At 49.2% G+C, this 27,130-nt stretch overlaps 1 protein-coding gene across 1 annotated transcript in view; it reads right to left on the bottom strand.

The window, feature by feature from the left end:
* Positions 1–436: 436 nt before the first annotated feature.
* Positions 437–27,130, bottom strand: part of LOC112947044 — a 27,509-nt gene continuing 815 nt past the window's right edge. Inside the window, exons 3-6 of the mRNA XM_026039049.1 lie at positions 8,547–10,556; positions 3,043–3,190; positions 862–971; positions 437–520 (exon numbers count right to left, since the gene is read on the bottom strand). Coding sequence (XP_025894834.1) covers positions 437–520; positions 862–971; positions 3,043–3,190; positions 8,547–10,487 — 2,283 coding nt within the window. The 5' untranslated portion in view covers positions 10,488–10,556. The remainder of the gene's footprint in view (positions 521–861; positions 972–3,042; positions 3,191–8,546; positions 10,557–27,130) is intronic.

The following is a 27,130-nucleotide window of genomic DNA, read 5'->3' as shown; positions in this document are numbered from 1 at the left end:
AGCACAAATAACTCTGCTAGTATTGGATGACATGACAAGCTAGAAGCCAAGACGTTCCGAACCCCTGTAACCAGAACAGCCTTTCCAAGTCAAAAGCAGCAACTGGTGCCTGGTACCAACGTAGAGGGGGAACTTATAAACCCCACGAAGCAGAGAAGGACACAAGGAAAGAGAGAAAACTCCAGCTCCATCTAGCTCATATCTCAGCCTACTAAAACCATGGCATTCATGGCCAACTTACTGCATCTTCCAAACACCCAGAGGTTGGGTGCAACACCTTGCGTGGATGAGTAACACCCCCATGCACAAAGAAGCAGGCACATCAGACACGGTGTGAGATTTTCCCACTGTTACCACATTTTTGTGATTCCCAGAGAGGCAGGGACACCCCCAGTCCCCCACCAGTGTCTACTTCCCCCCCAGAGAACATCATCCCTCAAACCCTCTGGGACTGCACCTCTGTTAGCAAAACGCCCAGGGAAAGCGTCAGGCACATAAACATGTCACCGAGACGACACAGCTGGTGACAGAACCAAACCCAAAGGTTAAAAAGCAAGGAAAAAGAATCAAAGTCATGGAGCGAATCTACAGGTGACTGGAGACATTACAGCGTGCTCCAGGCACAGCAAACACCTGGCCAAGGGAGAGGGAGACCCAATGCCTCTGTTGGCCGCACAAGCCTCCAAAATAGAGGAACTATTTTGGTGAGAAAAGCTTCACGCTCCCCTTGTTTAATGCTACAGCCAAGCCCATCCCCAYGGGTGGCTGCAGGGAAGCTCTCCCTGGAGCAAGCTGCCAGCTCCCGAGGTAAAACGCGCGGCAGGGAACCACGGGGCGAGCAGAGCCCAGGCAAAGCCTTACTTTATCCACCAGCAGCTGCTCAGCTCCAGGCTTCAGGGGCTTCCATCGGCTGCGGCCGTTCCTGCAGTCCCTGCGCACCTCCAGCGTCTTTGAACCCAGGTCGTTCTCAGCTGCCAGGAGAAAATCCACCGGAAAAAAAAAAGAAAAAAAAAGAAAAAAAAAAAAGAGAGAGGAATGACAAAAGATAAATGCTGTGCTTTAGCTCAGGCTGGGGGCGGAGGCTGTTCTTTTAGACGAAGGAAACAAAACTGTTTGCAAGAGGCTCATTCAACATCTTTAGGAGAAAAAGAAAGAGCAGGGAGTATATTTAGGGGCTTTATTCGATGCTCCTGGGATGCAAGAAAAATAGCGCAGCTTGCACGCTGGAGAAAGGCAGGCACAAGTAAGGAGCTGGGTTCAGAGGCAGTGTAGGCAGGTAGGCCGGGGGCGAAGGCTCCCCCCGAAACAGCAGGCAGCACCCTGCTATAATCTGGGACAGCGCCTCAGGTCGGGGCTGCTCAGGGCAATTCTGCAGCCTGGGAACTGCAGCAACCCCGGCTTTGCAGCTGCGGGGGTCTGCAAGCTGCTCCTCCAGTATATGCAGGGAGGAGGAAAAAAAAAAGAAAAAACACTCACACAAATATTGGAAGTGTACATAAAAATACAGTTTTCAAAGAATGAACTAGTGGAGCTTTCTCATTCTGAGCACTGCAGACCAGCTGCTCCCAGATGTGACTCAGGTCCCGTTTTAAGCACGTTGCACCACTCCCCCCAAATCGCAGCTCAGCCCTGCAGCGGGACACCCCAGCCCCACCTGTGCGGAGTGAGGCAGGACTAGCACTAACCTGCAGAACAAGCTCTTCTCTCAAATCAATTTCTCAGCTTCCTGCCCTGTCTCACTTTTGAGTGACACTGTTGGTCCAGGGTGTTTCACCTGCAGGCTCCCTCCCGGGGCAGGGGGTTGAAGGACTGTCCCCCACCAGCGGCAGAAGCAAATGAAAACCCTCTCATTCCTGATCCCATATGCTCATTATAGGCTGAGGACCCCAGGGTGCTCTGCAACCAGGCAAGCTGCGACACAGAGCATCACTGTGTCATAAAAGGAGGCTACTTATTAAATTCACAGCCATGAACCCAAATCCCAAAGAAAGGAGCTCAGCTCTGCCCGGGACAGCACGAGGGCCGAGGTGCTGCTCCCRGCCACGGCGCAGCCTGTCAGGGCAGCAATCCCGTCTCCGTGCCGGCGTTGCCGGGAGAGAGATCGCACGGAGCCCCSTTTCCCCAGCGCGATGCTGACGTAGGCGGCCTGCCGCTATTTTTAGCGGCACACGTTTCACTTCCCAGCTTTGGAGGAGCTGGAGCTGCAGCGCGGAGCAGGGCGAGGGGCGGCAGCGGGCTCCGGAGGCAGCGTGCCTGCCTAGCAGCGCTCGCCAGCAACAGCACGGCTCACGTTCCAGCGATGCCCGCGCTGCTCCCCGCGTGCCACAAGCATGTGCCCCCCTAGAGCCATYGGGGATGAAGGCAGCTGCTTCTCCTCTTCCTCCCCCTGCGCTCCTGATGTGCCGCCACCACGCGTTAACTCTTTGGGCTCCCGGCGCGCTTGGCAATGCCAGCGCAGCCTGGCAGTGCTCCCAGGCCTGCGTGCTGCCAAGTCACAGGATTCTTGGTGACAGCAGGTGTCCTTCAGGAAATAAAATTTCCTCACTCTCATTATCAATCGTTTTTAATTAGAGGCTCACAAGTGATGTCACCTATTCCGCCACCAGCCTATACACCTGCCAACCCGAGGCGCTGCCAGCAAACACGTCCTGCAGTGCTCTCCTCTAGTGTCACTTTGAGCAGGATGAGCTACAGCTACTAGAACCAGGTTCTTCAGGAGAAAGCTCATCACAGTGGCTGGTTCATGACACTGCTCAGGAACCCCATGAACATGGGAGCTTCCTTCTGCTGCTCTGCACTTCCAAAAAGATGCCAGACCTGAGCTGCAATCTGAGCTCATGGAGAGSACCCACCACCATCCCAAAGGGCAAGTCTGGGATAGTCATGGAGATGGCAGTAAAYGTGGATGCAAACCCAAGCCACGTTTTACTTCTAAACCCACTCTTGGCCTTATCTTGTTCTGTAGGACACATGGGATGGACTCCCACGTGTCCATACATAYGTACGCCTGTCTGTGCGAGTAAAACACCCCCAGCTACTCACCGCCTGCGCTCAGCAAGAGCCGCCGCCTCCAGCCCAGCTGGTCCAGCCCCATGGGGGTGCTCTGCGAGAGAGGTAAGGAGCGGCATCTCTCCAGGAGGATTTTGAAGGGAGGCGCTTGTGGGGATGGATGAAGAGGATGAGACAGAGGCTGGCAAGAAAAAAAGGTTGGAGTAGAATATCACCAATATTTATCAAACTTTTGACAAAACAAACACCACACATTACATTTAGTAATATTTTTTTCAAGGCACTGTAACGCACCTGAGATGTCCTTGCTTAGTTCTCACTTCTCCCTTATTTTTTTAGGGGCAGAAAAATAAGTGCATCAGGCTGCCCTAGCTCCCATGTTACATAGCTCACTAGCTTCAGCACAGCTTGAGGGCAGCACTTTCCAGGTTCTTCAAATCCCAGCAACTTCCAGCTGCACTTAGCCTCCAAGGCACTTTTGGAAGCATCAAGTGAAGATGATGTCTCTGTTTTGGGCAGCAATTTGTCTACACTCTACCACAGCAGAGTCCCATGGGTTGGGACTTGTGGGCTCCACAGCCAAGCAGGACACAGCTTGTGCACCCTTTGCTGGTCTACAGACAATAGCAGGCCATTCATCTCCACACTTATCCCCAGGTGGCTGATGGCCATCATTGTTGGTCACCTCCTAAGGTTGTACTGAAGAGACRGGTTATTAAATCCGTCAAATTTAAGGACAAAAGAGATTTTTGAGATGCAGGTACAACATTTAAAGGACACACTCATAGAGCAGCACAACAAGYTTTGAAGGGCAGTCATGGAGCAGCACAACAAGCTTGCAACATCTCTGCTGATGGTGCAGTTTAGGAGAACAATCTGCTCATCTTTCTGCCTGCCCAGCATCTTAGTACAGAAACAAAAGTTACTAGTTTTTAGAATAAACCCACCAAGAACAATTCCTGCAAAACCCTGGCTGAAGTCTTGCTGATAACATCTATGTAAAAGTGAAATAAATTAGTAACAGGATGTCATTTTTCTTGTTTCCCAAAATCTTAATGAAACACACCCTTCCAGGCATTTCCAGAGGTCATGTAAGGTCTCATCCAATTCCACAAACAGAAACCCACAGATGGTCTTTGAAGCAGAGAGGAGGCGAATAATCATAATAAGAGCATCACGTTTAATACTGTGCTGCTGGATTTTCTAGGTCTTTACCCCAAATCTTTGCTGTTAGCTTAGCAGGAGATGACACTCGGGCAGCATTTTCTGCTCATCAAAACAGATCCAAAGTCTTGCTACCGTCACTAAAAGGTTAGCTCCAAATAARTACTATTTTGACCAGCTGGCTGGCCTGACTCATGATCCAGGGGGCTCAGAYAGAAAAATAAGAACTAACTATATTGCCTAGTGCTTCTAACACTTGCTCTTGAGCGCATCACCATTTGGGCCAGAACAAGGTCCCAGAGGGCCTGACCTGCGCACACACGCAGCCAGGTCCTCCACGTTGGACGGGGTTGACATGCACCTTCTCCTGGACCTCTCTTACATGGTGTCTCTCTCAACAGCCCTCCCAACATTTTAGCCTTGTGACTTGCACAGCTAGGCGCAAGCAGGACCCAATACATATTTTAGGAAAACATGTGGAAATCTGAAYTATCCATGTGTTCAGTGGGTGATTTTATATATACATATATAAATAAAATGGATATATATATATATATATGCACGGATATATATATATGCACGTAAAGCTTATCAGCTTTGCAAGCTCAACCTGCCTTTCACTGACGATGCTAAAAATATGCTAAAAAAAGCTGCCACTATACATAGCACCAAAWATAGGCTTTAATTCAAGATTTTGCCTGCACGCTGTGGTTATTATAAATATGAAAAATCTGAACAGCTTGGAGTTAGGCTTCGGAGGTTTTGTCTCTTTTAAAAATAAGATGATTGTCAGGCATAACCACAGTAAAGGCCATAAATACACAGGCTCTTCATTCCGCAGCTAAATCACGCCCCACTACAGGCAGGAATATAGTGCTCCTTTGGCAAGAGCAGGATTTAGGAAGTAAAGTACTATTTCTTACTGGGAAAGGACTGTGAAGGTTTTTATAGGCAGAACTACCAGCAGCAGGCTGGGAGACAACCCAGCCTCTTGGTAAAAAAACGGACAAGATAAAATGAGCTGTGAAGATCAACTCTGGGAAACACATTCCCCAGGTAGCGTCATTGCTGGCAACATCCCGTCAAGCATGGAATAAATATAGTAGCTGCACGTTCCCTTGGAAATAAAACAATGGCTAGAAATGCTTTGCATTGGTGGGAGAAGCTGAGAAGGTCCGTGCTGGTGTCCAACGYTGTGATGAAAGCAGGCATGGTGGCAGCAGCATCGGTGCCTTCATGGTGTGTGGGTAGGTTGGCTGCGTACGAGACAGTGAGAAATAACAAGAGGACCAAGTGTCTCCACCCTCAGCCTTACAGGACACAGAGGAACCGTGTTGGTACAACGCTGTGGGCAGGAAACACTCACCCATTGCCTGCTGTGATGCTCAGCAGCAAGTTCAACCAGAAAGCCCCATGCAAGGGCTTCCAGGGCCCCAACACTGAACTGCCTGGGAAGCTTTGAGGGATCCAACAGAGGGGCTGGCACCAGGTGCTACACCTTCCCCCCTGTTCCCCTGCCCACATCTGTCACCCGTCTGAAAACCCTTCAGACAGTCATATTCCCCTCAAAAAAACATCAGGAACAAAACAGCTCTTCTATCTGAGACCAGAAAAGCTTGCAGTCAGACCTAGTCTGTGGGTATTCTAAAGATAAAACTGGAAAGCCTTTCAGTAGAGATTTTTTTTTGCTCTTTAAAAGCAGATCCTCCATTTCACAAGCAGCCAGCAGAGGGCACAGAAAGACTGCAGTGAAGATCGCTCTGCAACAGCAACAGGAGGGACTGCAAGGGAGCAGTATCCCAATAGCGCAACTTTTCCTTGGCTCATTCCGAGGAGAAGCATCAAAAACCCAGGAGAAGGCGCCAACTGCAGACCAGCTTCTGTGGGAGCCCAGCTGCCTGTCCGACTAAGCATGAGGCCTCCTCAATGAGCTAGGTGTCTTTTCCTCTTTCTACACCCTCATCAAGACTAGAATCYTATTGAGCTGTTACTTGCCCGTAACAGCATAAAATATTTTATAATTTTATAATTTAAAGTTATTTTTAAGGAGGATGCTACTAAAGCAAGAAACAGCAGGATTAACTGAAGAGCGTAGTCAAATGGAGATTCYACCATTGCACTCTACCATCCTCCTCCTCATACACCTCCATCTCCTACCAGGCCGGGTCAAGGAGCCCCCGTGAGAAGCAAGGCCTTTGCTCTCTCTGTAGAAGATTGTGTAGGTTGCCTTATACAACATCTGCAGGGTTTATTTCTGCTCTCTAGGCACATGTGGAAGCTGCTGGACCCCTTACAGCAGGTACCAGCCAAGCCACCCCAAAACAGGAGGAGTGCCCAAGGTCACAGCTAGCATCACTGCTAGTTGTCCCTGTTCCTGCTCCTCCTCCTCTGTCCYGATCTGGAGTTGCTCCAGGCTCACCTCTCCTAGACCACCAGTCACCCCCCGATTCTCTCGTTGCACCCAACAGGAAGGTCAGCGAGGCTTCCTGACCCTATTTTCCCTGCTTTGCTCAATACACTCATGCCTATGTTATTTCGCTCCTGCCCAGCAGTTGTTCAGGTTGGCCCCTGAGGGACAACATGACATGCCACCTTAATTCAAATCCATCCTAAAAACATTGCTGCTCACAGGCCACAAGAAGGGTGCAACTGCTACTCACCCCATTTCATAAGTGCCTGCAGCTACAMCAWRAKMWYKMRWKMTYWTGKTGTATCACTCAAAATGGAGAAAAAAAATCCAGGAATAACTMACAATGGTGCTGCCCAGTTTAGCCAAGAGTCACAAGTTCAGACTATTTTCCCTTCAGTATTTCTAATCTGCTGCCAATTTTCAAACACTTCCCCTCTTGGCTCAGAAGTTGCCACGACCCCTTTCCCAACAGGGAACAATGTCATCACCCCTGCAACATCTCTGGGCTTTCCAAGCCCAAAAGGGAAGGAGAAAGTTTCTCCATGACTTGACCAAATTTCCCTACCTGGCACCTCAAAAAAATAGGAAGATAGGAAAAAAAAGGTCACCTTTTGAGCCTTTGCTAACCTGCAGGATCCAGGAGAGAACAGCTGGGCTTCAAGCTTCTTTCTACCATGGCTTGTCCACAAACCTGTACTGCTTCTACAGCTCGCACAGAGTGACCTGAGCTTCAACAGACCCTTTGGTGACTGAACTGAGCACAAAACTGCCTCCCTCATGAGAAACGAGGTTGGGACACATTGGCCACTGACAAGGAATAGGCTCATATGACTGCTCTGAGGTACATGCTTGACGGGCTCAGAGTTAACAGCGGAGAGACTACTTGTTTCAGGAGGCCTTTGCTCATCCCACACATTTGCCTCTCTCATTTGTGTGACTTCTGAGCTTTCCTAGTACTACAAGCTGGACCACATACATTTGTAAGATCTAGAACCCGGCCCAAGACACAATGTCCACTTTGACAATGCTAAAGGCTTTARAAAGCTTGCTTGAAGGAATGCATTGCAGGAACAAACTGCAGTTCTTAGTGCCACAATTTTCAAAGGGATTGAACGGATTAAGCAACCACCATTACCCACCTTTCAGTTAGGGCTGCATATTTAACTTCCCCAAAGGTGATGGCATTTTGTGCAGCCAGACACAAGACAGCCCTGACCAGACCTCAGCCAGCACGCAGTGGTGTCAGCAAGGCATTTGGTCACACCACATACCAGAGCTTTCTGTCACAGGCTCAACACCAAACTAATGAGGTCACACAGTTGCTGACAGGCTTACAGGATGGAGAAAGCTTACTCCAGTGTGCCAGAGAAACGATCTGATGAGCTCTACAAGACATGGGACATCTTTCTTTTCTTGTACTACCTGTCAGGACCCTGACACATGACTGTGATCCTAGGTGCTGTGGGATAACAAGTCTCACTTAAGAGATATCAATTATGGCCASTGCTGCTTTCCTAAGTACCCAAGGACACAAGGATCACTGCGATAGCTGCTTATCCAAATGCTTTAAAATTATGGACTTGCCAAAAGTGCTTTTGTTCCTGGTTTCCTCATCAAATAAAGTAAATACACAAGGCAAAGCAAGAATAAAGATAGCATCTGAAAATAATGTTCTGCTCCAGCTTTCYTCTAGGTGCTTTGTTATAAACGACACAGACAAACAATCGGAGCAGGAGCAGCTCTTATAGTTTGTTAGCAGCTCGAGATATGTCAGCTAAAAGGCTCCTCTTGGTCTGATACAAAACTTGTGTATCTACTGCCATCATTTATATGACAGTCTAATTAACTGAAAATCCCAATGAGATGCATGTGAAAATACTTTCAAGTGAAAAATACCTTCACAAGAGATACCACAATAAAAGTATGGTCTTATTGCTAGCATAACAGTGGGGATTACTCATACCTTCCCATTGTTGAGCTTGCCAAAGGAGACAATTGTGCAGACGTTCATTTGGAACGGGCGGCGYGCTTCGTTGCAGTTAAAGTCATCCTCGCCATCAGGGAGCTCTGCAGAACTTAGTTCTACAGGTGAACTTGTTCCATGCTTTTTGACAGGGTAATCAGTCTGCTCTAAAACTTGTTCTTTAACTGCTGCACGTTTTAAAGAAATCACCGCAGAAAAGTTATGGTGAGCAGCTGGAGAACTGCCCGGGTCCTCAGCACCCAGATTATTCACAGAAAGATCTTGAGAACATGACAGCTCCATGCCCAAGTCCTGTGCCTCTTGTAGAGTACTGCTTGTATCCTCAACCTCCAGTTCATCTGTAGACAAGTCTCCCAAATATAACTCAGTATTCCTAAGGTCCTGCATATCCAAGTCTGTCTTTGAAAGCTCTCGAGCCTCTGCTGGAGAGCAACCCGTGTCTTTGGTATCCTCTAGAGCACAATCCACATTCTCATTACCTACTTTAGTCAGCGTCATGCATGGAAATTGTGGCAGAGTCTCAGAGGGGTCTTGAGTAAAAGAGTCATCTGGGAGCTCTGGCAGGGGGGAGAYGGATGGTTCTGGCCCAAAGGGAGAAAGGGACATTTCATTAAAACTATCATTCTCACTGCCCAGGGCACAACAGCCAATTTCTTGTGATACCTGCAGGTTTTTGCAACGCTGCGCAGTTTCCTTTCCCATTGAACTCTCAGAGCTCTGATTATCCCAGATCCCTGAATCCGGAGACTGCAGAGATGCTCCTGTGCTGCAGAAAACCCTTGTGTTCTCATTCTCGATCACCAAGGCCTCTTTGTGGGAGGTGGCATCCTGCCTCCGGCTTTTGAAACTGGACTGAGGTCTTCTCTCGTCTGGTGAAAACGCCCTTGAAGAGCCTCGCAACTTCCTAGCTGCCTCAGCAACACTGTTAAAGAACCTCACAACGCCCCCAAAGTGAGTGGCTTTGGTGGCGCCGTTTGATTTTTTCCGCTGGCTAAGATTCCCCTCACATCTCGTATCAAAGTCCAAATAAGAAGCAGAATTATCAGTTATACTTTCTAAGTTCTGGAAATTGGTTTCAACCCTTTGATCTGGAGGCTTTGAATTATCTTTGCTAGTTAATGAAATTCCTTTCAGATAGCTCCAAACATCAGAGCTCTTCCCCCTCCTGCTCTCCTGTGGGAGCACGATACACCTCTTTTGATTGTCCCCTTCCGTAATTGCAGAACTCTTAAAGTTCTCCAGATTCAAAGACTCGCTCTTCCTAACTGGTATTTTATGGCAGTTACTGTCATTATCTTCACTCTGTAATCTGACACTAATATCCCTGAGCCATTTATTTTCATTGGCATCAATTTCAGGAATGCTGATATTCAGCTCTACATCTTCAAAAGAGGAATCCAAATCATCAATGTACCCTGCGTACGAGTGGCGGGAAGGCCTCTGATTGTCCCCCAGCTTCTTAATCCTGTAGACTGCTCTTTGGCCACTGCCATGATGGTCCTCCTCAGGGGCACAAGCAACCTGAACCTTGGAGGCTCTCAGCTCTACATTCTTAGACATGCTGGAGGTCCTTAGCTTTCTCAAGGACCTCACCCTGTCCATGAAGGTAGTTTTTTTTTCTTCTGGGGCCTCAGTGGTAACTCCAAGCAGGATCATGGACTGGGGTCTTTTGTTATTCATGGAGGGTCCTTTCCTCCGACTAACGAAATTCCAGATCCGGCTGCCCTTCGCCTTTTTCTTATACCTGGGCCCTTCTTCCTGTCCATTCTGGACTGTGCCACTGGATGTGTAGTGCTCATCATCGCAGATCTCCAGTGCATCCGTGCTGCCTTCCTCCATGTTTGCTTGGAAAACCTGGTTTGCATATCCATTTGGCACTATCTCTGGACCAGAGTGCTTGTAGCCCTCTCCAACTTCCATATCTCCGGCTGGTTAGCTAATATCAGGTGTCACAGCTCCATGGTCTTCAGCTTGTTTTCTCCATAAGACCTAAGGAGGGAAAAAAAAAAAAAAAAAAGCAGGCAATTAAAAGATTTTTTTTTTCCCCCCCATAAGAAACACTTTTTTAAATCAAAGGTCAAATCTCATCCTAAGGACAGCTGTGGTGGCTTTGCTACCGATTTCAACAAGGCTGAGATTTTGCTCCCAGACTGTATAAAGTTCAAAGCCACTCAAATCTGATTTAAATGACTGAAGCTTGAGTAACCGCAAATAAACTTCCTGCATTAATGAAGTTACCACAAAGTATACACCGATTACTATAAATCACATCTTGGTCTTACACATCACTAGGACTCCGAATACATCAGAGTGCATGACAGGGAGGGAAAGAGGAAATTACAGTCAAATGTCCCCGTGCACGTAACTGTCATCTTCGCTAACCCCATCTGCCAGAACTAACAATGCTCTCCTGCTGAGCTCAGTCTCCTTGGGCAGGCATTCAAAGGAAAGCCAGGATGAGCCTTTTCCTGGAACCGAGGCARTTTCAGAATATTTCAATACCTGAAAATCTATGGTATCCATGCCAGGTTTTTCCACTCTATATGTGACAGCAGCACGGGAATCCCTCGCTGGGAAAGGGCTGCTGACCAAAGGCTGCAGGGCAATCACTCAGCCCTAGGCAAAATACATATATCCCCCTCAAGCAAGTTCCAGCCTAGGGAACAACAGTAAAACCATCGGTACATCACACACCAGCAATGGAACCCCCYCATGCCCCTTCTGGGAATACATTTGAATTCCTGTTCATACTGATCCTAAACTTTCCTTCCCAGCATTATGCATCTCAGGGTGGCCCTGGGTTCACTGTCTCCCCAAGCAGCATGCACAACATGCACCGAAAAGGGTTAAATCACCTGAATTCCCTATCCCACCCAGAAGAGGAACATGAGAGTAAGACTAGGGACAAGAAAGGGTTTTCACATTTCTGTCACACCTTCACACCTATTTTCAGTGACTGAAGCTCACCAAGACCTCTGCACATGGCAGAAGCACTGAAGACTCAGAGTACATCCAAGTGAGGTTGAAACCCTTCGCAGAAACATCCTACCACCCTGCTTCTATCCAAACTGCATCCATCTGGCTTTCACTGCAGCTATGACACACAGACCACCCCTTTTTTGTTGTTTGTTTTGGGTTTTTGTTTGTTTGTTTTGGCAACAGTAACAAAAAACAGGCCCTGCTGACAAGCAGGGACCCGGCCACAGCCCTTTCGAAGAGGAAACAGCCAGTAGTGCCCATTCCTTGTTCAGGTCTGCAAGGYTGGTTGAGGTGCATCAATTTGCCCCAAAATATCAGTGTGCATTTGCTGCTATGAAACACCTAACGCCTCTTCTGGTTAGGAAACCAGTATCCCATACCACTGGGAGAGCTGCCACAGTACAGCCCTTCCACATTACAGAAACTACTCTGGCCTCTACCTGCTCTCTGCACCTTGACCTGAGACCTTGTTTTTCTTGCAGCAGAAAGAGTACCCCTTAATTCTCAAAATTCCCCTTTTCCGAGTAACTGAGGTAGACAGGTAGGTTGGGACTGCACAAAATCCAACTAACTGGCACCAGTCATGTTACACAAACCCGTGCGTCTATGGCCACAATCCTCCTCCAAATTCCTCACATTTTTTTCAGAGTATCCAAATCTTCAAGAAAGCAGTGGGCACTTTGTAGCTCATTCACGATTGCCTAACATTTCCTTGGCAACAAGGCATTTTTGACACAAGACAGGCGGAGGTGATATCAATCTGGCTACTCTTAAACGCACTTTAGCAGATGGAAACAACAGCAGAAATAACCCTGCAGGGCAAGGTAATGTCCACTTCAGTTAACAGTTTCTCTGGACTTAGAGAATGCTGGATCAGGCCCAAGCATCCAGGCCTGTTTGTTCCAAATGACCCTGCAGGAACCCTTGCTTTACTTGGGCAACATGGTTCTCCTTGAGGCAGCCTGCAGATTCCCATAGCCATTTTCCAGGTGTTATCCACATCTTCTATTATTCTGTAGCAGAATAAGGGTATCCTAAAGAAATATCCAAAGAAAGCAGGACAGTGAGGTTGGCTAGCAAAGATGCACAAATCATAAAAGGTCTCCTGACYCAGGTAGAGCTTAGCTGGGTCAACAGATCCCAAACATTGTATTATAATAATAATAATTTAAAACTAGGCAATTCCAGCCATTTTCAAGGCTGGTAGGAAACAACTGCAGAGCAATATTTTGTGTTATAACAGCTCCTGGGCAAAGAGTGGAGATGTTTGCTGCTATAAAGTCAAAAAATGACATGTTATAACACTTAGCTGTCAGAATCTCCTTCTGGAGAGTGGACACACAGAAGAGTTTCCAGGTTAAATATTTGGAGGGACTCTCACAATCCCATCAGCTTTAAAAATTCAACTGAACCATGACTTCCTATAGGARATTATAAGGAAACATGGAGCACAGATGACCAAACCCAAGATCTGCTGGAGCTGTGTTCATGAGGAATACATGACAAAAAGAGAGGGTTGGGGGCTAACTTCTTTATTAGACTGAAGCTTTATTTTTAATTGCAATAGATAATAAGCATTCCTACTTAGATGTTACAATAGGAGCTTTCTAGAGTCACTTCTCTGAAGACCAACCACACGTAAATATCCTGAGCAAACCAATTTCTGCCCTTCACTAATAACCTGACCTCAGCAACACTGTCAGAGGCAGGGTCTGATCAGCACCACTGACACAACCATCTTTTTCTTCTTTACCTGCCAACCTGTCACACCAAGGCACTCACCAAGAGCAGCCTCCTCTCCATGTCCCCGTGATCAACTCCCAAAAGTCTCTGCCCCTGTGCACTGGCCAGGTCCCGARTTTGCATTGCTTGAGTGCACCGAGACCATTGCCTGCTAAAGCCACCAGGAAGCTGGCCCTCACTTTCTCCACCACCTGCTCCAGACATGTTGAGGATCATATGTTGTTCCAGAAGGCCTAAAGGACCAGCACCAAAACAAGAACAGCAGGAACTCACCCGGGATGGAAGCTAGGTGCCTTTATCTACCAGGTACAGGGGGGCACAGCGATTGCATCCCTTGTCCAGACACACATCCCCAAGCAACTTGCACAAGCAACATCCAAGCCAATTCCCTGCCTCTGCTCAGGCTTGGGGCAGCTCTCAGAGGCCCTTAGGACACCTCTAACCTCTGGCCAGCAATAAACTCACTCAGCCTTCGAGGATGGAGCGCRCCGAGGCGCTGCCGACGCGCGCGCGCCGATTTGGGATGCGGCGCCCGGCGAGGCAGCACCGGGAGCTGCAGCGGGCCAGGGCCCCCAGGGACACGCGCTTCCAGGCGGCTCTTCCTCCGCAGAGCATGAAATAACAAACAACCYGGAGCCTTTGGCCATTGTTTGCCCGGGAAAGGGGGGCGGCGGGGCCGGGGCACRCGGCGGAGTCGGCTCTAGGCACGGCCGAGCTACGGAAGTCCTGCCCGAGCTTCAGTGTATCCGCTCCACTGCGGGGGGAGGCAGGAAGGGGAGAAAATAGCAAACAAATGAGCMTGTAGCCCTTGAGGGAAACCTGTCTGCTCCAGGAGAGCGCACTCGGCCCCGGAGCACAGCGCCTCTCGCCATACAAAAGAAAAAGAGGAAAGAAAACCCCGCCAGTCCTTCCGTTGCCATGTTCTACTGGGGAAAAATGGGAGGAAACAGATGTCAGGCTCCACAGCGTCAGGAAATTCTCTCTCTCAAGCGGGTATGGCTACCTCTGTGTATTTAGGTCAAGCAAGCGGCTGGAGAAGCGTGACTTCTCCTTGGTGCTTAGGGCTCAGCAGACACTGCTTCGGTCTTGCTGGGACCACGCTGAGGGAATAGCCATGAGCTGCAGCCTGGCACTCCCGGAGGTCCCCGTGACAGAGTCACCAGGCCAGGAAGCACTGCGGTGCTCCGGTCCCTCCGGACACACGGCATCGCATCCACAGGACGAGGTGGACTCCTTGTTTCTCTGCTTCAGCCCATRCATATAGTTAATTTTTAGATGAAGGTGGAAGGAACAAGGACAAGAGATGTAGGTGAAACATCTGCTAAAAGGATCTGCAGGCCTCCGAGCAAGCGCTGTTCCGACTTTCCGGTGCTGGCTCCCCAAGGAGGGCTGAGCAAGTGCCCATAGGAAGTGACCACAGAATTTAACCATGATTTCACATGCTCTGCAAAACACGATACACGGGAAGTGAAAAAATCTCTCCTTAGGAGCAGGAGATGGCCAGACGGACAGGAGATCAGCTTGAATCTCATTGCAATCAGCAGGGGCCAGGAATTACTCAAGCATCAAGCAACAACTCGGCAGCACAAGTCAACCTGAGGCAATGGTTTATCACTGATGACCRCTACCAGAAGACTTGACTCCTCTCACACGTCCACCACTATGGCAATGCCACCGTTGATCATGGCAACAGACTGTCAGAAAAACGACTGCAGAGCAAACGGTGTCCTGACACAACCCAGTTCACTCACCAGCACCACTCACGTTCAATACCCTTCCCATTAGGAGGATTCACTCCAGAAGGGCAAAAAGAGCTCCTGTACTGACTGAAAGCAATTCCAGCCGCACAAATAGCATGCGTTTCCCACCACCTACATGGCACACTACATTCCCAAGCATTTGTTACAACAGAATTTTCAGTGTTTTGCCCATAAAATATGGCACAGGTGTTCCAAAGCTGTATGCATAGCCAACTGCACTCCGCAGAGCTGGAGCTACAGCGGCACATATCTGCCCGACATGGTTTTCATTAGTTTAAGCCAAAGCTTTTACAGCACTAAGACTGAATTTGTGTTTCTGTTAATTCAATATTCCCTGGGCGGATGGATGGATGGATGCACAGACAGATCGTGCCGCCAGCGTATTCATAAAGACGGAACTTCAAACTTCAGTTTGAGTAGATCAGCTCACTCATGTATAATTTAAACATTACTTCCTTCCCATTTCAGGGAGCTTTAAAGTCTGTGCAATGGTTAAACACAATGAAATTAGACCAGGCGACTCATTTTGCCTACAGCCAGGAGACATGGAGTTGTTCAACTGCATCTGTCAGATAAACTGGACTGGGGTTTTTGCTGCCAAGGGTGGGACCAGCTCATTTCAGACATAAGCAGCTCCATAGTCAGAGCTCTATGGACAGGATTATTTGGTGTGGTGCCAAGAGAGGTCCTGGGCCATGCTCATTATCTGCACTTGGCCCCACATCGTACTTGGCAGTTCTTTGCCCTAAAATCTTGTGGCAAACACTTTGCTCATCTCCCCAGTGTCAGCATAGGAAACCAGTGGCAGACAACTGCCCAGGCACCCACCACCTCAGAGGTCTACTCTGGGCCACAGTCTCTCCTCAGAGGCAAGCAGAGATTCCTTGGGAACTTTACAGCTGTGACATCCATCAGCAGAGAGGCCCTTAAACCCATTTTTCCAAAAGCCTTAAAGCCAAAATGTCCAGCCATCTGCTGTCTTCACTAAGAGCCCAAATCAGCAACCAGCCTTTAATTGTTTATAACTCAAGACAAAGATAGTGTCTAAATAATTGTCTATTGTATCCCAAAGACAGCACAGGAAAACTCTTCCCCTAGCCTATGGGTCACACATGCTTCTGCCATAACCTCTGCTATAAATAACTTTGTGTTGAGCAAAGGTTTGTGCTCTTTGCAGAGCAGCGCAAGGCAGCCGCTGAGCTCCTATCAGCTCGAGCCACGAGCCATCCCCAGGGAGCGTATATCCTACCCTATTGTTCCTGCTAAAAGGTTTGAAAGAAATATTTTTTCCTTGCTCCTTTTGTTTAYGGAGTTTATTTATATTTCCTCTCTGACACGGAATTACTACTGGAAGAAGAACCTTCAGCATCGCAACAAGGTGTGGAGGGTCTCGTCTGCCAAGGCACTGCCACAGCTACAGTGCTTGCAACCCACGCTTCTGTGCCACAGTAGTTTGACACACTCAGCTCCAACGGGGAGCAGAGTGCCGGGTACTAACACTGGCCCCAAGTTCTCAAACAGAGATCGTTGCGGCTCACAGCARCTGCCCTCACCCAGGCATTTGCAAGAATCTTTTTGGCGTGATACATAGCAGCTCCATCATATCACCCTGGTGACATCAAAGAGCATCAAGCATGTTCCCAGCTGTCCCCTCCAAGTCCTATTTCTTCTTCCAGACAGCTATCAAGTGACTTATTCTTTTTAGGTTGGGATTTCCCCTGGATTTTCCCTGCCACATCCCTCTTTTCTTAATAGCGCCTTGAACAGAAGAACCAGTTTCATGGGCAGGATGCCATCATCTACCCATCAAACCAAAGACAGCACCGCATTGGGAGTACACGGTCCCATCAGGAACCACACTGGCAAAACTCCTCCCCACCAACTGCTTCATCACCATGCCACCCTGCTCCAAGGCTATCAGGTGAAACACAATGCATCTAAACATTGCTTCGGCAAAGTTTATCAACCACTGCTACCGTTAACAAATTAACCAGGAGCTTCTATGCTCCCAGGAACCATCGCTTCCTGTAGGTTTCCTCAGCAAACAGACCAAARGCATCTCCAGGTGTGAGAAAAGAACTGGAAGGCATTGACCTGGGATAGGTGCCTGCTCCCAGCTTTCCTGCAGCTGACACCTGAGTTGCTACGAGTCAGATGGCACAGTCTCAGTTTATAGCACAGTACTTGAAGGCAAAGGACAATGAAGGATGCTGCCTTTAAAACAATGACATAAAGCTGCTTGGCTGGGCCACTGATTTGCTGCCAGTTAGGGACAACCTCCATTTACCAAACAGAGCCCTTAATTTAAAAGTTGTGGGGTATCCTGACCAAGATGGGCCAAAGAGTGAACATTTTAAGACTGAAGCCCAGTGCATCAGATTTACAATCTCTGTTTCCTTGAATATCAATTTACTTAATTAGAAGTAAACTTTCCCACTGTCTTTAGAGACCATCTACCAAATTACAAAGTGCTGAGAAGTTTGTTGTCCCAAACTTGTCCAGAGCAACAGCTTGCATGCTGGGCATTTGGCACTACCACACTCAGGCAGGGCAGCCAGAAAGAGCTGGTTGCTCTTGCACAAAATTTTCTTCAGACACATGAAAAACACCATCCTGTGTTTCCTGAGGAACGTCATCACTGCTGGGTCCCTGCCCTCTGCAACTGGCTCCTTCCACCTGAGGACCACAGTGAGCTTTTGAACTTAAGACTCTGACATCTAATCTGATATTCACTTTGAGGTCATGAGGGCAGAAGTTCCCACGTCTCTGTCAACCCCACCGAAGCCTTGAGGTCCCTCCTAGACTTACAGGCATCCTCCTCTTGCCTCGCACCCCTACCCAGGATGAAATGACTTGCCCACTTSCTTCAACACCTCCTCAAAAATCCACATTCACATCCAGCATCATCACTCCCTGGTGCCTGCAACATCGTGGTAACTCTCAGCAGTCCTTTTCACAASTGTCTGGCTTTGGTGGTGACGTTGTGGGCATAGGTGTTCTCGTGTGCTCGTGAAGCTGGGTGACCTTGCACAGCTCATGGTCACCGCATGGGTGCYATTCCTCAAAACTGCTGCTCTTTCACGTCCGCCCGCCGTGCCAACCCAGAGCTGACACCGAGCTAATGAGCAGCTTCGTGGCTTCCCGCACAGCCCCAAGGACAGATCCCACACGGACAGCTGCACTTTCTTGCAAACGGGGCTTTTGCCTGCAAAAGCAGCCCGTCAGCTCGTATCGCTTACACAGCCCCGCTCGTGCCGGCCGTGCTGGGCGACGGCAGCAGGAGCCACGTCTGAGCACAGAGAAACAACATCACAGCCGATTAGCATCACCAGAGGATGCTTTTTCATCCCTGTGCTGTCCAGGGCCCTTCCATGTACTCCCAGCAGCTCCAAGCAGAGCCACGGACAGCTGCCTCTGCCTTCCCACGCTGTCCTCCACCCTGGTTGGTCTCTGTATCCGAGGGATCCTGACACCCTACACTTCGGCGTGGACATGGCCAAGGTTTTCCCTTCCATCCCCAGAGCACCACACCACATCAGCCCCATATCCCGGGCAAACCGACTTCTGCTCTCCCATCACCCTACAGAACAACGGCTGTAGTTTAAGGGGCCCTTTTGCATGGTAAAAAACTGAAGTTCCGCTCATGCCCAATACTCCAGTCACAATTCCCACGAGGGCACAGCGTCCACCCAAGAATGACGGCTGCTGACGAACCRGGCTGTGCGTCACACAGCAACACACCTACTGCTTGGGAAACCGGGGAGAGGTTTCTGCTGGCACACGCCCGCCTAGGCGCACGATAAGGCTCAAATCCCGCTTGGCCAGCGCCAGCGTTGGGGCGACTGCCCCGGGCTCCCCACCTGCGTGTGCGGGCACGCAGGGCAGGCCCRGCTCCAGGTCATCAGCTCTGCCAGCCGCTCGCGGCTCTTCCCAAAACCTGCCACGTTTTCCAGTTGCTACCGGAGTGCCAGAGGCTGAAAGCCTTGCTCGTTAAGGCAAAAAACACCAGGGCTCACAGCCTGGGCATTTAAGGCTTGTGACGTGCTATCATGATGCTTTTCCTTCCTGTAGCCTGAAAGGAACYGGCTCTCCCCCACACACACATATCACTCTCTTAAAATAAAAATCCATTAAGGGGGTCTATCCTTCCCATCCATTCTACCAGAGAAGAGGAACTCAACACCCAACTGTGGTCCCACTCAACCAGTTCAGCAATATAACAACACAGACTACGAAATGACTGTGCTGACATCAGGATAAAGATGATAATTATTTCCCACGGGGCTAGCGGGCCCAGGTGCAGCTTCCCACAACAGTGGTGATGCATCCTTCACCTTAGCGGCATGGGAAAAAGGACACTTTCTCCCCCACAGAAGGGACAAGAGATACACTTCATAGCATGGAGATCTCCAGCAGAGATCAGAGGCAAAGTTTGGTTCCCAAAGCAGCCTGGCRATATCTTCACATCCAGCAGGTGCCAGGTTTTAACCTTAATTTCGGGAACTGCAAACAAACAAAAGCGACAGGTCCCACCGAAGGCAAAGAGCTCCCCATGCACATGGGTGCTCCCAGACCAGCCCCAATTTCACAACCACCTGCAGCAAGAAAATCGAGAAAGCCAACGTCGTCAGCACAGCCATGGTAATCTCCTGCCACCCTTCCATCGCCACGTCTCAGAGCTGTCCTGGTGCACRCCCAGCCGTCGGTACCCATGGCAGCTGCGCGATGGCACGCATGCAGCAACGCACCCTGGCCAAGCTCAAGGCCCTGAGGTGGGAAACACGGGGAAGCACCTGCAACCCCAATTAAACACAGCCCTTCTGATCCTCATGCCAAAGGCTTACGCCCACATGTGGTTTGTTTTGAACCCTGGAAGAAGGCAGCATAAAACTTTCCCCCAGTGGGGGAAAAGCCACCGATCCCATCACAGCCTCCTGCTTCCTACGCCCCCAAGTCAACAGCAACGAAAGGGCAAAAGGAGGCAACCGCAATCAGCATCAGGTTTGGAGCATTTGTTTGTGGCATGCTTTGAATTGCTTCTGTCAGGGCAGAGCATCCCTTTCTCACACAGGCTGCTCTTTCGAAATGCAAGTATTAGAAGCTGGGTGAGTCATTACAGAGGGGAGGTCCACACGGGCCGGGCGGTTGGGTCCAACACCCCTCAGCCCAGGTCATGTGTCGAATGTGAAGCTCTGGCCCATCACTACAGCAAGGTGGCTGCAGCGCCTCCGGGTCACATCCRGCCCTCAACTTATCCCACTTGCACCATGGTCTGCCCGCACCCTCTGGAAATGGCAGGTCAAGCAGCATGAGGCCATAGCCCGCTTGTTACCACCACCAGACTGACACCAGGCTCCAAAGTGCTTTTCCTCACTGGACTCTTTGTGAAGAGCTTGTCCCAGCTTGCTACTCCTCTAGAAATTCATCCACACATCTTGGGAAACACTCACTGCCTGTCGCYTCTCTGAGAGGGCTAACCACATCTCCTAGGTGGCCACATCCTGACCGTCACAGCAGGCACRTTGCATCTTCTGCATTAAAACAACAACAACAAMAAAAATCAGATTTCCCTCTTAAATTTTCAAACATGGACTTACCTACCTAAATAGGTAACAGCAAGTGCTACATCACTGGGCAGAACCACAACCGAGTGGATGTGTTTTGATTTGGACAACAGTAGGTGCTTCAGAGGAAGAGACAAGAATTTCAGTAATGAATAATTACGAAATAACTTCTGTCTGGAAGAGAATTGCTTTCRTTTTTTTCAAATACAGACTGACTTATACCCTGAAATGCACTGATTGGTCTTCACTTTATACAAATATTTCTAATTCAACTTATCATCACAAGGTAAACTTCATAAAAYTTCAAAAGTTTATTTCTATTGCCTTGATTTGTTGCAACAATGCAGAACTGCAAACTAGAGAGATGCCCAATGACAAAGAGTTAAAGACAAAGAGGAGTCTGTGGTGCTGGAGGACCCTTCTGCAATTGCCAGAGTGGGTAGTCTCAGACCTGGCAGAAAGGTCACCTGGGGACAGAGTATCCGAGGACTTCCATGCTCCTCCCRTTTGGCTCCAGTTTAGTTTTAGTCCATTCACTCAAAAGGATTGAGAAAAAACAAGCAGAAGTGTTTTCAACATCTGTCTGCGTTGACATTAAAATATTTAAGGCTTGGCCTTAAAACCTTCCTAAGCAGTTTTGGAAAGCCAAATATGGCAGCAGCATCTCACCCAGGGAAACAAAACAGAGCTGATGAAGCTGCCCAAGCTGATGTTGTGGTTTCACAGRCAGTTGAAGGCAATATAATCAGCAAAGCCACTAATGAAAGCAGCCTTGCTCTTTGCTGCTCATCATCTCCATGCCCATGCCTTGCTCCTCCCACCAACACACAGCTGTGCACACAGTGAAAGAGGTGGAAGATGCAACCAGGATTAAAGCAAATTTAGCAGTGCTTATTGTTCTCTGGACACCTCACACATCATCATCTGCCCTGTCTCGCAGAAGACAGAAGTCAAAATGGTCAATAGGGACCTGCTGGACTCTGGCAGAAGTAGCTCCAGTTCCCATCAAATAGGAGGGAAGTACATCGGAGCATGCAAATACACCTMCAGGCTGTAGAGCTTCCCAGTGCTGATTTCCCTAGTTCTGCCAGAAAAGCTAAACATGCAGGAAAAGGAACGTGTCTGACCTTGCAAGGAGCACAAGGGATACACACAGCACAAGGATCCCACACACTTGTGGGATTGATCGTAAGTAAATATGAATTTAAAAATTTAAAAATAAATTTAGTAATTAAAAAATAAGCAAACCATCAACCCAGCATCCAGGCCACATTTGCAATGAGAACACCACGTGGGGCCTATTCAGTGGTAGAAGACAAAACTGGCAACAAGAACCACTGAAGGACTGAGCTTCAGCTGGAGAAGGACTCGCGCCTCTCCCCCAATCCCAGGTGGCTAGGAAGCCTGGCATCACCTCACTGGGACCTCATTGAGGGTTACCAAGGTCCAGCGTCCACCAGACACTTGGTTTGCTGCCATTTTGATACCTCCTCATGCCCTGATGACCTCCAAGGCCAAAGTCTTTTGCTCCCAACATCTCTTCAGCAACTCAATGGGACATGCTGCTTGAAGGAGACCAGGCCTTTGGGAGACTCTACAGGGGCTGTATTGGCATGTTCCTTCATCACCGCTATTCTTATAAAGCCTGACCCACACCATGTCCTGGGTTTCGTGCAATGGATATTCTTTGCATGCTCCTACCTTTCTACCTAAATATAGTCCATCCTATCCATAGGCAGTTGGCTCCCACTGGGGGAAGCTTAAGGGCTAAATAAGGTGGTAGAAAGTTATCCCGGGAACTGCRAAGCTGTCACCAGCCCTGGAGAAGCCAGTGGCCCTGTGAAAGCCTCTTATCGGTGAGGCCTGGAGGAGTAATAACAGGAAGAAATTGTTTGGGCAGGACTTACACCACGTAAACTCCCTGGCCACTGCTGGGTAGGATCCCACTGGAAATCCCACGCGTGCCGCAGTCCCTGCGGAGACACAAGCAGGAGCCAGTGCAAAACCACCCCAACACATCRAACCAGAAGCCACACAGCCTAGAAATGACTGTTGGCAACGTCTGGCTGTGGCTTTCGCTCACCAAGTATTTCACCACGGTGCTCAGCACCATGCCAGGGCGCTTCGGCAGGCTTGGATCCCGGCGTGCACCTGCGTAACACCAACGCTCACGAGAAGGGACCTGCCACCCGTTGCACATTGGGTCAGGCACAAAGATGAGAGGCAGTTTTGGAAGTGCTCTGCTGTGCTTTCCAGCCAGGCTCCGTGGTCTTCAGCATCTCGAGGAGATGCTGCTGATGGAGCCTTTCTAACACGAGATGCTCCTCGAGGGAGCAAGAAGCCACTCTGCTTCCTGCTGGTGTTTCTTCCGTCCCTCCATGTTCACCTTCAAAGATGTGCTCTTTTCTTAATTAAGATATTTCTATCTCTGCTTACTGCATTTTTCAGCAAACACGTCGTTCATTTTTCCAAAATCACTTTGAAAGAGGAACAGAAGCTGTTTCTAGTGTTTTTTGGTCCTAATGCTCATTACTTGCCTAAAACTACTGCTATTAAAATACAGAAAATAACAGCGTCTTCTTTTTTGCCGGGAGCATCTGCCCTTTCACTGCCTGCCAGTCCTCTGGGAAGCCCTATGTCAYAGACACACAAAAAGCTGAGCTGTTTTCAAGATAGAAAAGGCCACAAAAGAGCAGCTGAACCCGACTCAACCACAGGTGACTGTACCTCATCCCAGGTAACTGGGGATGCTTCAGGACCTCAGGTGAGGTGTCCTGGAGTTAACCCACTTGGACACATTTGGTCGCTTGCTGACGGATTCAGTAAGTGTCTTGCAAGGACCCAGAATGTTTGCAAAACTTATCAGCTGTTTAGACAGAATTTGGGGCCTTGGCTCCAGAGTTAGGCAGATACACAATGAATAGACCAGATTTTGAGGAATACTTTGGCTCTGGACAGCTGGATCTCCCAGTAGGAGATGGGCAACCAGAAGCAAAGGATTTTCATTTTCCCCATTTCTTCTATCAGTTGACCTAACTTCTCTTTGCCTCCATAGGCCCCAAGCAGCAGCTGCAGTGCCCACATTTGAGGTTGCTAACACATAATCCTGCATCCCAAGAGGCAGAGATGCTGCCACCACCGGCACCATGGGATACACCACAGCCCACCTACAAAAAACACCCAACTAGAAGGGACACACTGGCATGTTCAGATACAAAGATCAGAGCTTGGTCCTGAGGCTAGAGAAGGCCTCTGAGGTCGGGTTGGAACTGAGGAAGCGATGATGGACATGTATACACACAGAGGATGTTTGGAGAAAATGTGCTTGCTGAGACCTCAAGCAAGTTGAAAGCAATGGTGGTTTGCTTTAATTCGATCCAGCTGAAGCAGGGTAAGCAACAGGCAGCTCAGYACCCTGCTCAGGAGCAGGAAGATGAACTCCTGTGGTCAAAGAAGACTATATGCAGATGCAGGAAGACCCWCTTTTCAGAGAAGAGCAGAGAAACTACAGATGATAATATCAGCRCAGCATGAAACTCCTGGAGCTCAACCTACATTACTTAAGCTGTTTCTTGGAAGATATTTGGATACTTGCCTTTTGAAACAGCTGCATCAAAAGCTCCACCACCACTCAGCAGTTTTTCATTTCTAATGAACTTGTGATGATGGCCTATGGGCTGGAGAGAGACAGGCTGCTGGTGCCACCACACTCCTACACAGCTCAAAAATCCATTTTGTGTTGTGTGATGTGCAGCTGACTACTAGTTTTGGTGCCCTATGAGAAAGCCATTGCCCAGGCAAAGTCAAGGTTTGCCACAGAGGCTGTRGATGTCCAACACGCCTTGCTGCCTGTTTAGTTATCAAGCCAAGGCAACGCTGTTGAGCTCACAGCACTGAAACGCTCCACAACACTTGTAAAATGTCCCTCTGCAATGTCCCTCAATGGCCCCCTGGCAAATTTTAAGAGTTTTACACATTGCATACTGTAGAAGAAAACTATACTAAGACCATAATTTAATGGAGAATTAAGGAGAAATGCTAACAAATGCATGTTAGCCTTCACCATTCACACCTACACGCATTTTCTGATCCTTTCAGGTCAAACAATGCATCACATCTCCAAAATGAATTCGCACTAAAATCAGCAGTCAGGCAGGCCCCATCTGAAAGAGGAGCCCCAGCTCCTGAGGACCAAGTCACAGGAGATGCCAAGCCACCGTTCCACAACAATAACTCTGCTCAAAAACACAGGAACAGGCAGTCAAAAAAAAAAAAAAAAGAACACACACACACACCATTAAGCTACCTTCAGTGTTTTACTCTCCCCTTCTCTTTTTTAATCTGCATCATTTATGGCAGACTCAGAGACTCAGTAATTTTTATTAAATCACCTAATAATACTGGAAGTGTAAAAAAAAAAAAAATCAAGACAGCCTCTAAGGTCTCAAGAGCTTTTGAGAGACCCACCGGCAAAGCAAATAACACAAGGAGAAAGAACCGCTCCAGGTGTAACCAGGCTGCTGCAATTAGCTCAGTGGTTTTCGGCTGCTGCTCAGATGCCCAGGGTTTCAGAGACTACAGCCAAGAGTGCTGAAGATGATCACCCCAAGAACAAAGCAGGTCTCCCACTGAAGCTTCTTCCAGCATCAGCTGCCATTTCCCAGGACCCCGATACGGTGGAAGAAATGAAACCCCACAGAATAGGATGGTTGAGCACAATTAGACCTCAGGCAGCCAGAGGTGGGAGCAGGAGGGAGCATCTCCCCCTGAAGCGGAGCTGAAGCAAGGGCAATGCCGCAACCAGATGGAAGATCAACTTGTTGCCCCCGTGACTGGCAGTACCTGGCAGCACCAACTCTCCGGTGGGCGGCAATCCCCCCACGGCTCCCCGGAGCCGGCAGAGCTCCGSCGCTTCCGCCGTTCACACGCCTACGTGCGCCCGCTTCTCCCACGTCACGCGGGCGGCCAGACCTTCCCCGAGGATGCAGAACGTGACACCTCCTGCTCCTCCTTGCACAGGCCCCACGGAGAGGGCCTCGGGTCCCATCTCAGCCCATGCAGTTGCTYGCTCTTGCCTTAACCACCACAAATTAAATGAACTAATTGCACCTGCACATACAGATAAAGAAACAAGCTGGGGCAGCAGAAATGGGGCATTCCCAGCCTGTATCAAGTCTTTTGTCTCATCGGGGAGCAGAAGCTGCTCTGGGGCCCTCTGCACATGAGCAGGGGTGACCATTTCAGCTGCTGGTCTCTAGCCCCAGGGCAGGGCAAGCCCGTTTTGGCACACTCGCTTTTAGCTCCCCTGCTCAGCCCTGACACCACGCCAGAAGTGCCTGGCTGCCCATAAATACTCAATTCAAGCAGTTACAGCAAGTTTGGACCACTTCCCTAGCTGCCACTTCAGTAACCCACAACTCCATGCACCATTTCTGTGTTGTAGGGTTAAAACAAGGCAAGTGCCTTTTTTCTTCCCAAACCAGGAGGATTCGGCAAGCAGTCAGTGCCACAAGAAAAGTGCTGCTCCTCGTCCTAGGAGCAAGTTACAGGGAGGGGCAGGGTGTTATACAAGGGATTAATTACAGGATTTGGGAAGAGCTCATCTGTTAAAGGCCAAGGTGTAAAGCAAAAGCGCGGTGGTGGAGACGAACATGGCATCCAGCAGCACCCCTCCAGCCACATCCTGTAAACACAGGAGCAAGTCTGCACCGGGTTCCCCCGGCTGCTCAAATCCATAAGAACTGAACCATCCAAACCCCAAAACATTCATTACAGTCAAGGGAAATACTCTCCTGGACTTAAACACACTTTGAATCAGCCTCGGTGAGTAATGACCTAATTTGCAGGCAGTTCACACGAACGAGTGTCARGCACAAGCTGCTGAAATCAGATACAGCAAGAAATCAGACCGGGCTCTGGCCAGAATTTGGCCCAACACAGTAGCTACCCTGCTTAAGTTGTTACTTCTTCAGCAGCTGGACTCAGTGAGCAGAAAGTTGAGTTTGCCGGAGCTTCTGGGCACAGGGTCTTGCCAAAATCCTACAGACTTTGGTGTTTTGTATTCCCCATCAATTGAATTTGACTGCAAGCATCAGAAGCACCGGAGAGGGAAGGGCAGGAGGGGGAATCCCTCCTGGTTCTCCACTCACGGGAGCCCCGTAGAGTTTCCAGCCACCAAGAACACCCAGCAAATCCCGTCACCCGACAAAACTTTTTGTCCKGACGCTGCAAAAGTCACGGTGCCGGTAGCAGCAAGCTGAGCCCCCCAACACACACACACACCCTCTTGCCCGTCTTACCTTAGCACACGGCTTCGGGACAGCGCATGAAAAATCCGGGAGGAAAAGAAAAATATTCAAAAAAAAAAGTGCCTTGAAGTTGCAAAGTTTTAATAATAATAATAACAAGGTGCCCGACGGTGCAAGTTGCGGGGAGCACCAAGCGGCGGAGGGGAAGCGGCGCTGGGTGCGGGGCTCGGTCCCGCCGCGGCCGGCCGCGCTAGGGCCGCGGCGCCGGG

This window comes from Nothoprocta perdicaria, unplaced genomic scaffold (assembly GCF_003342845.1).
Source record: "Nothoprocta perdicaria isolate Ctin4 unplaced genomic scaffold, notPer1 scaffold_22, whole genome shotgun sequence".
Classification (NCBI taxonomy): Eukaryota; Metazoa; Chordata; class Aves; order Tinamiformes; family Tinamidae; genus Nothoprocta; species Nothoprocta perdicaria.
Note: the sequence above shows the minus strand (reverse complement) of the source record. Positions and strands in the feature narration are given on the sequence as shown.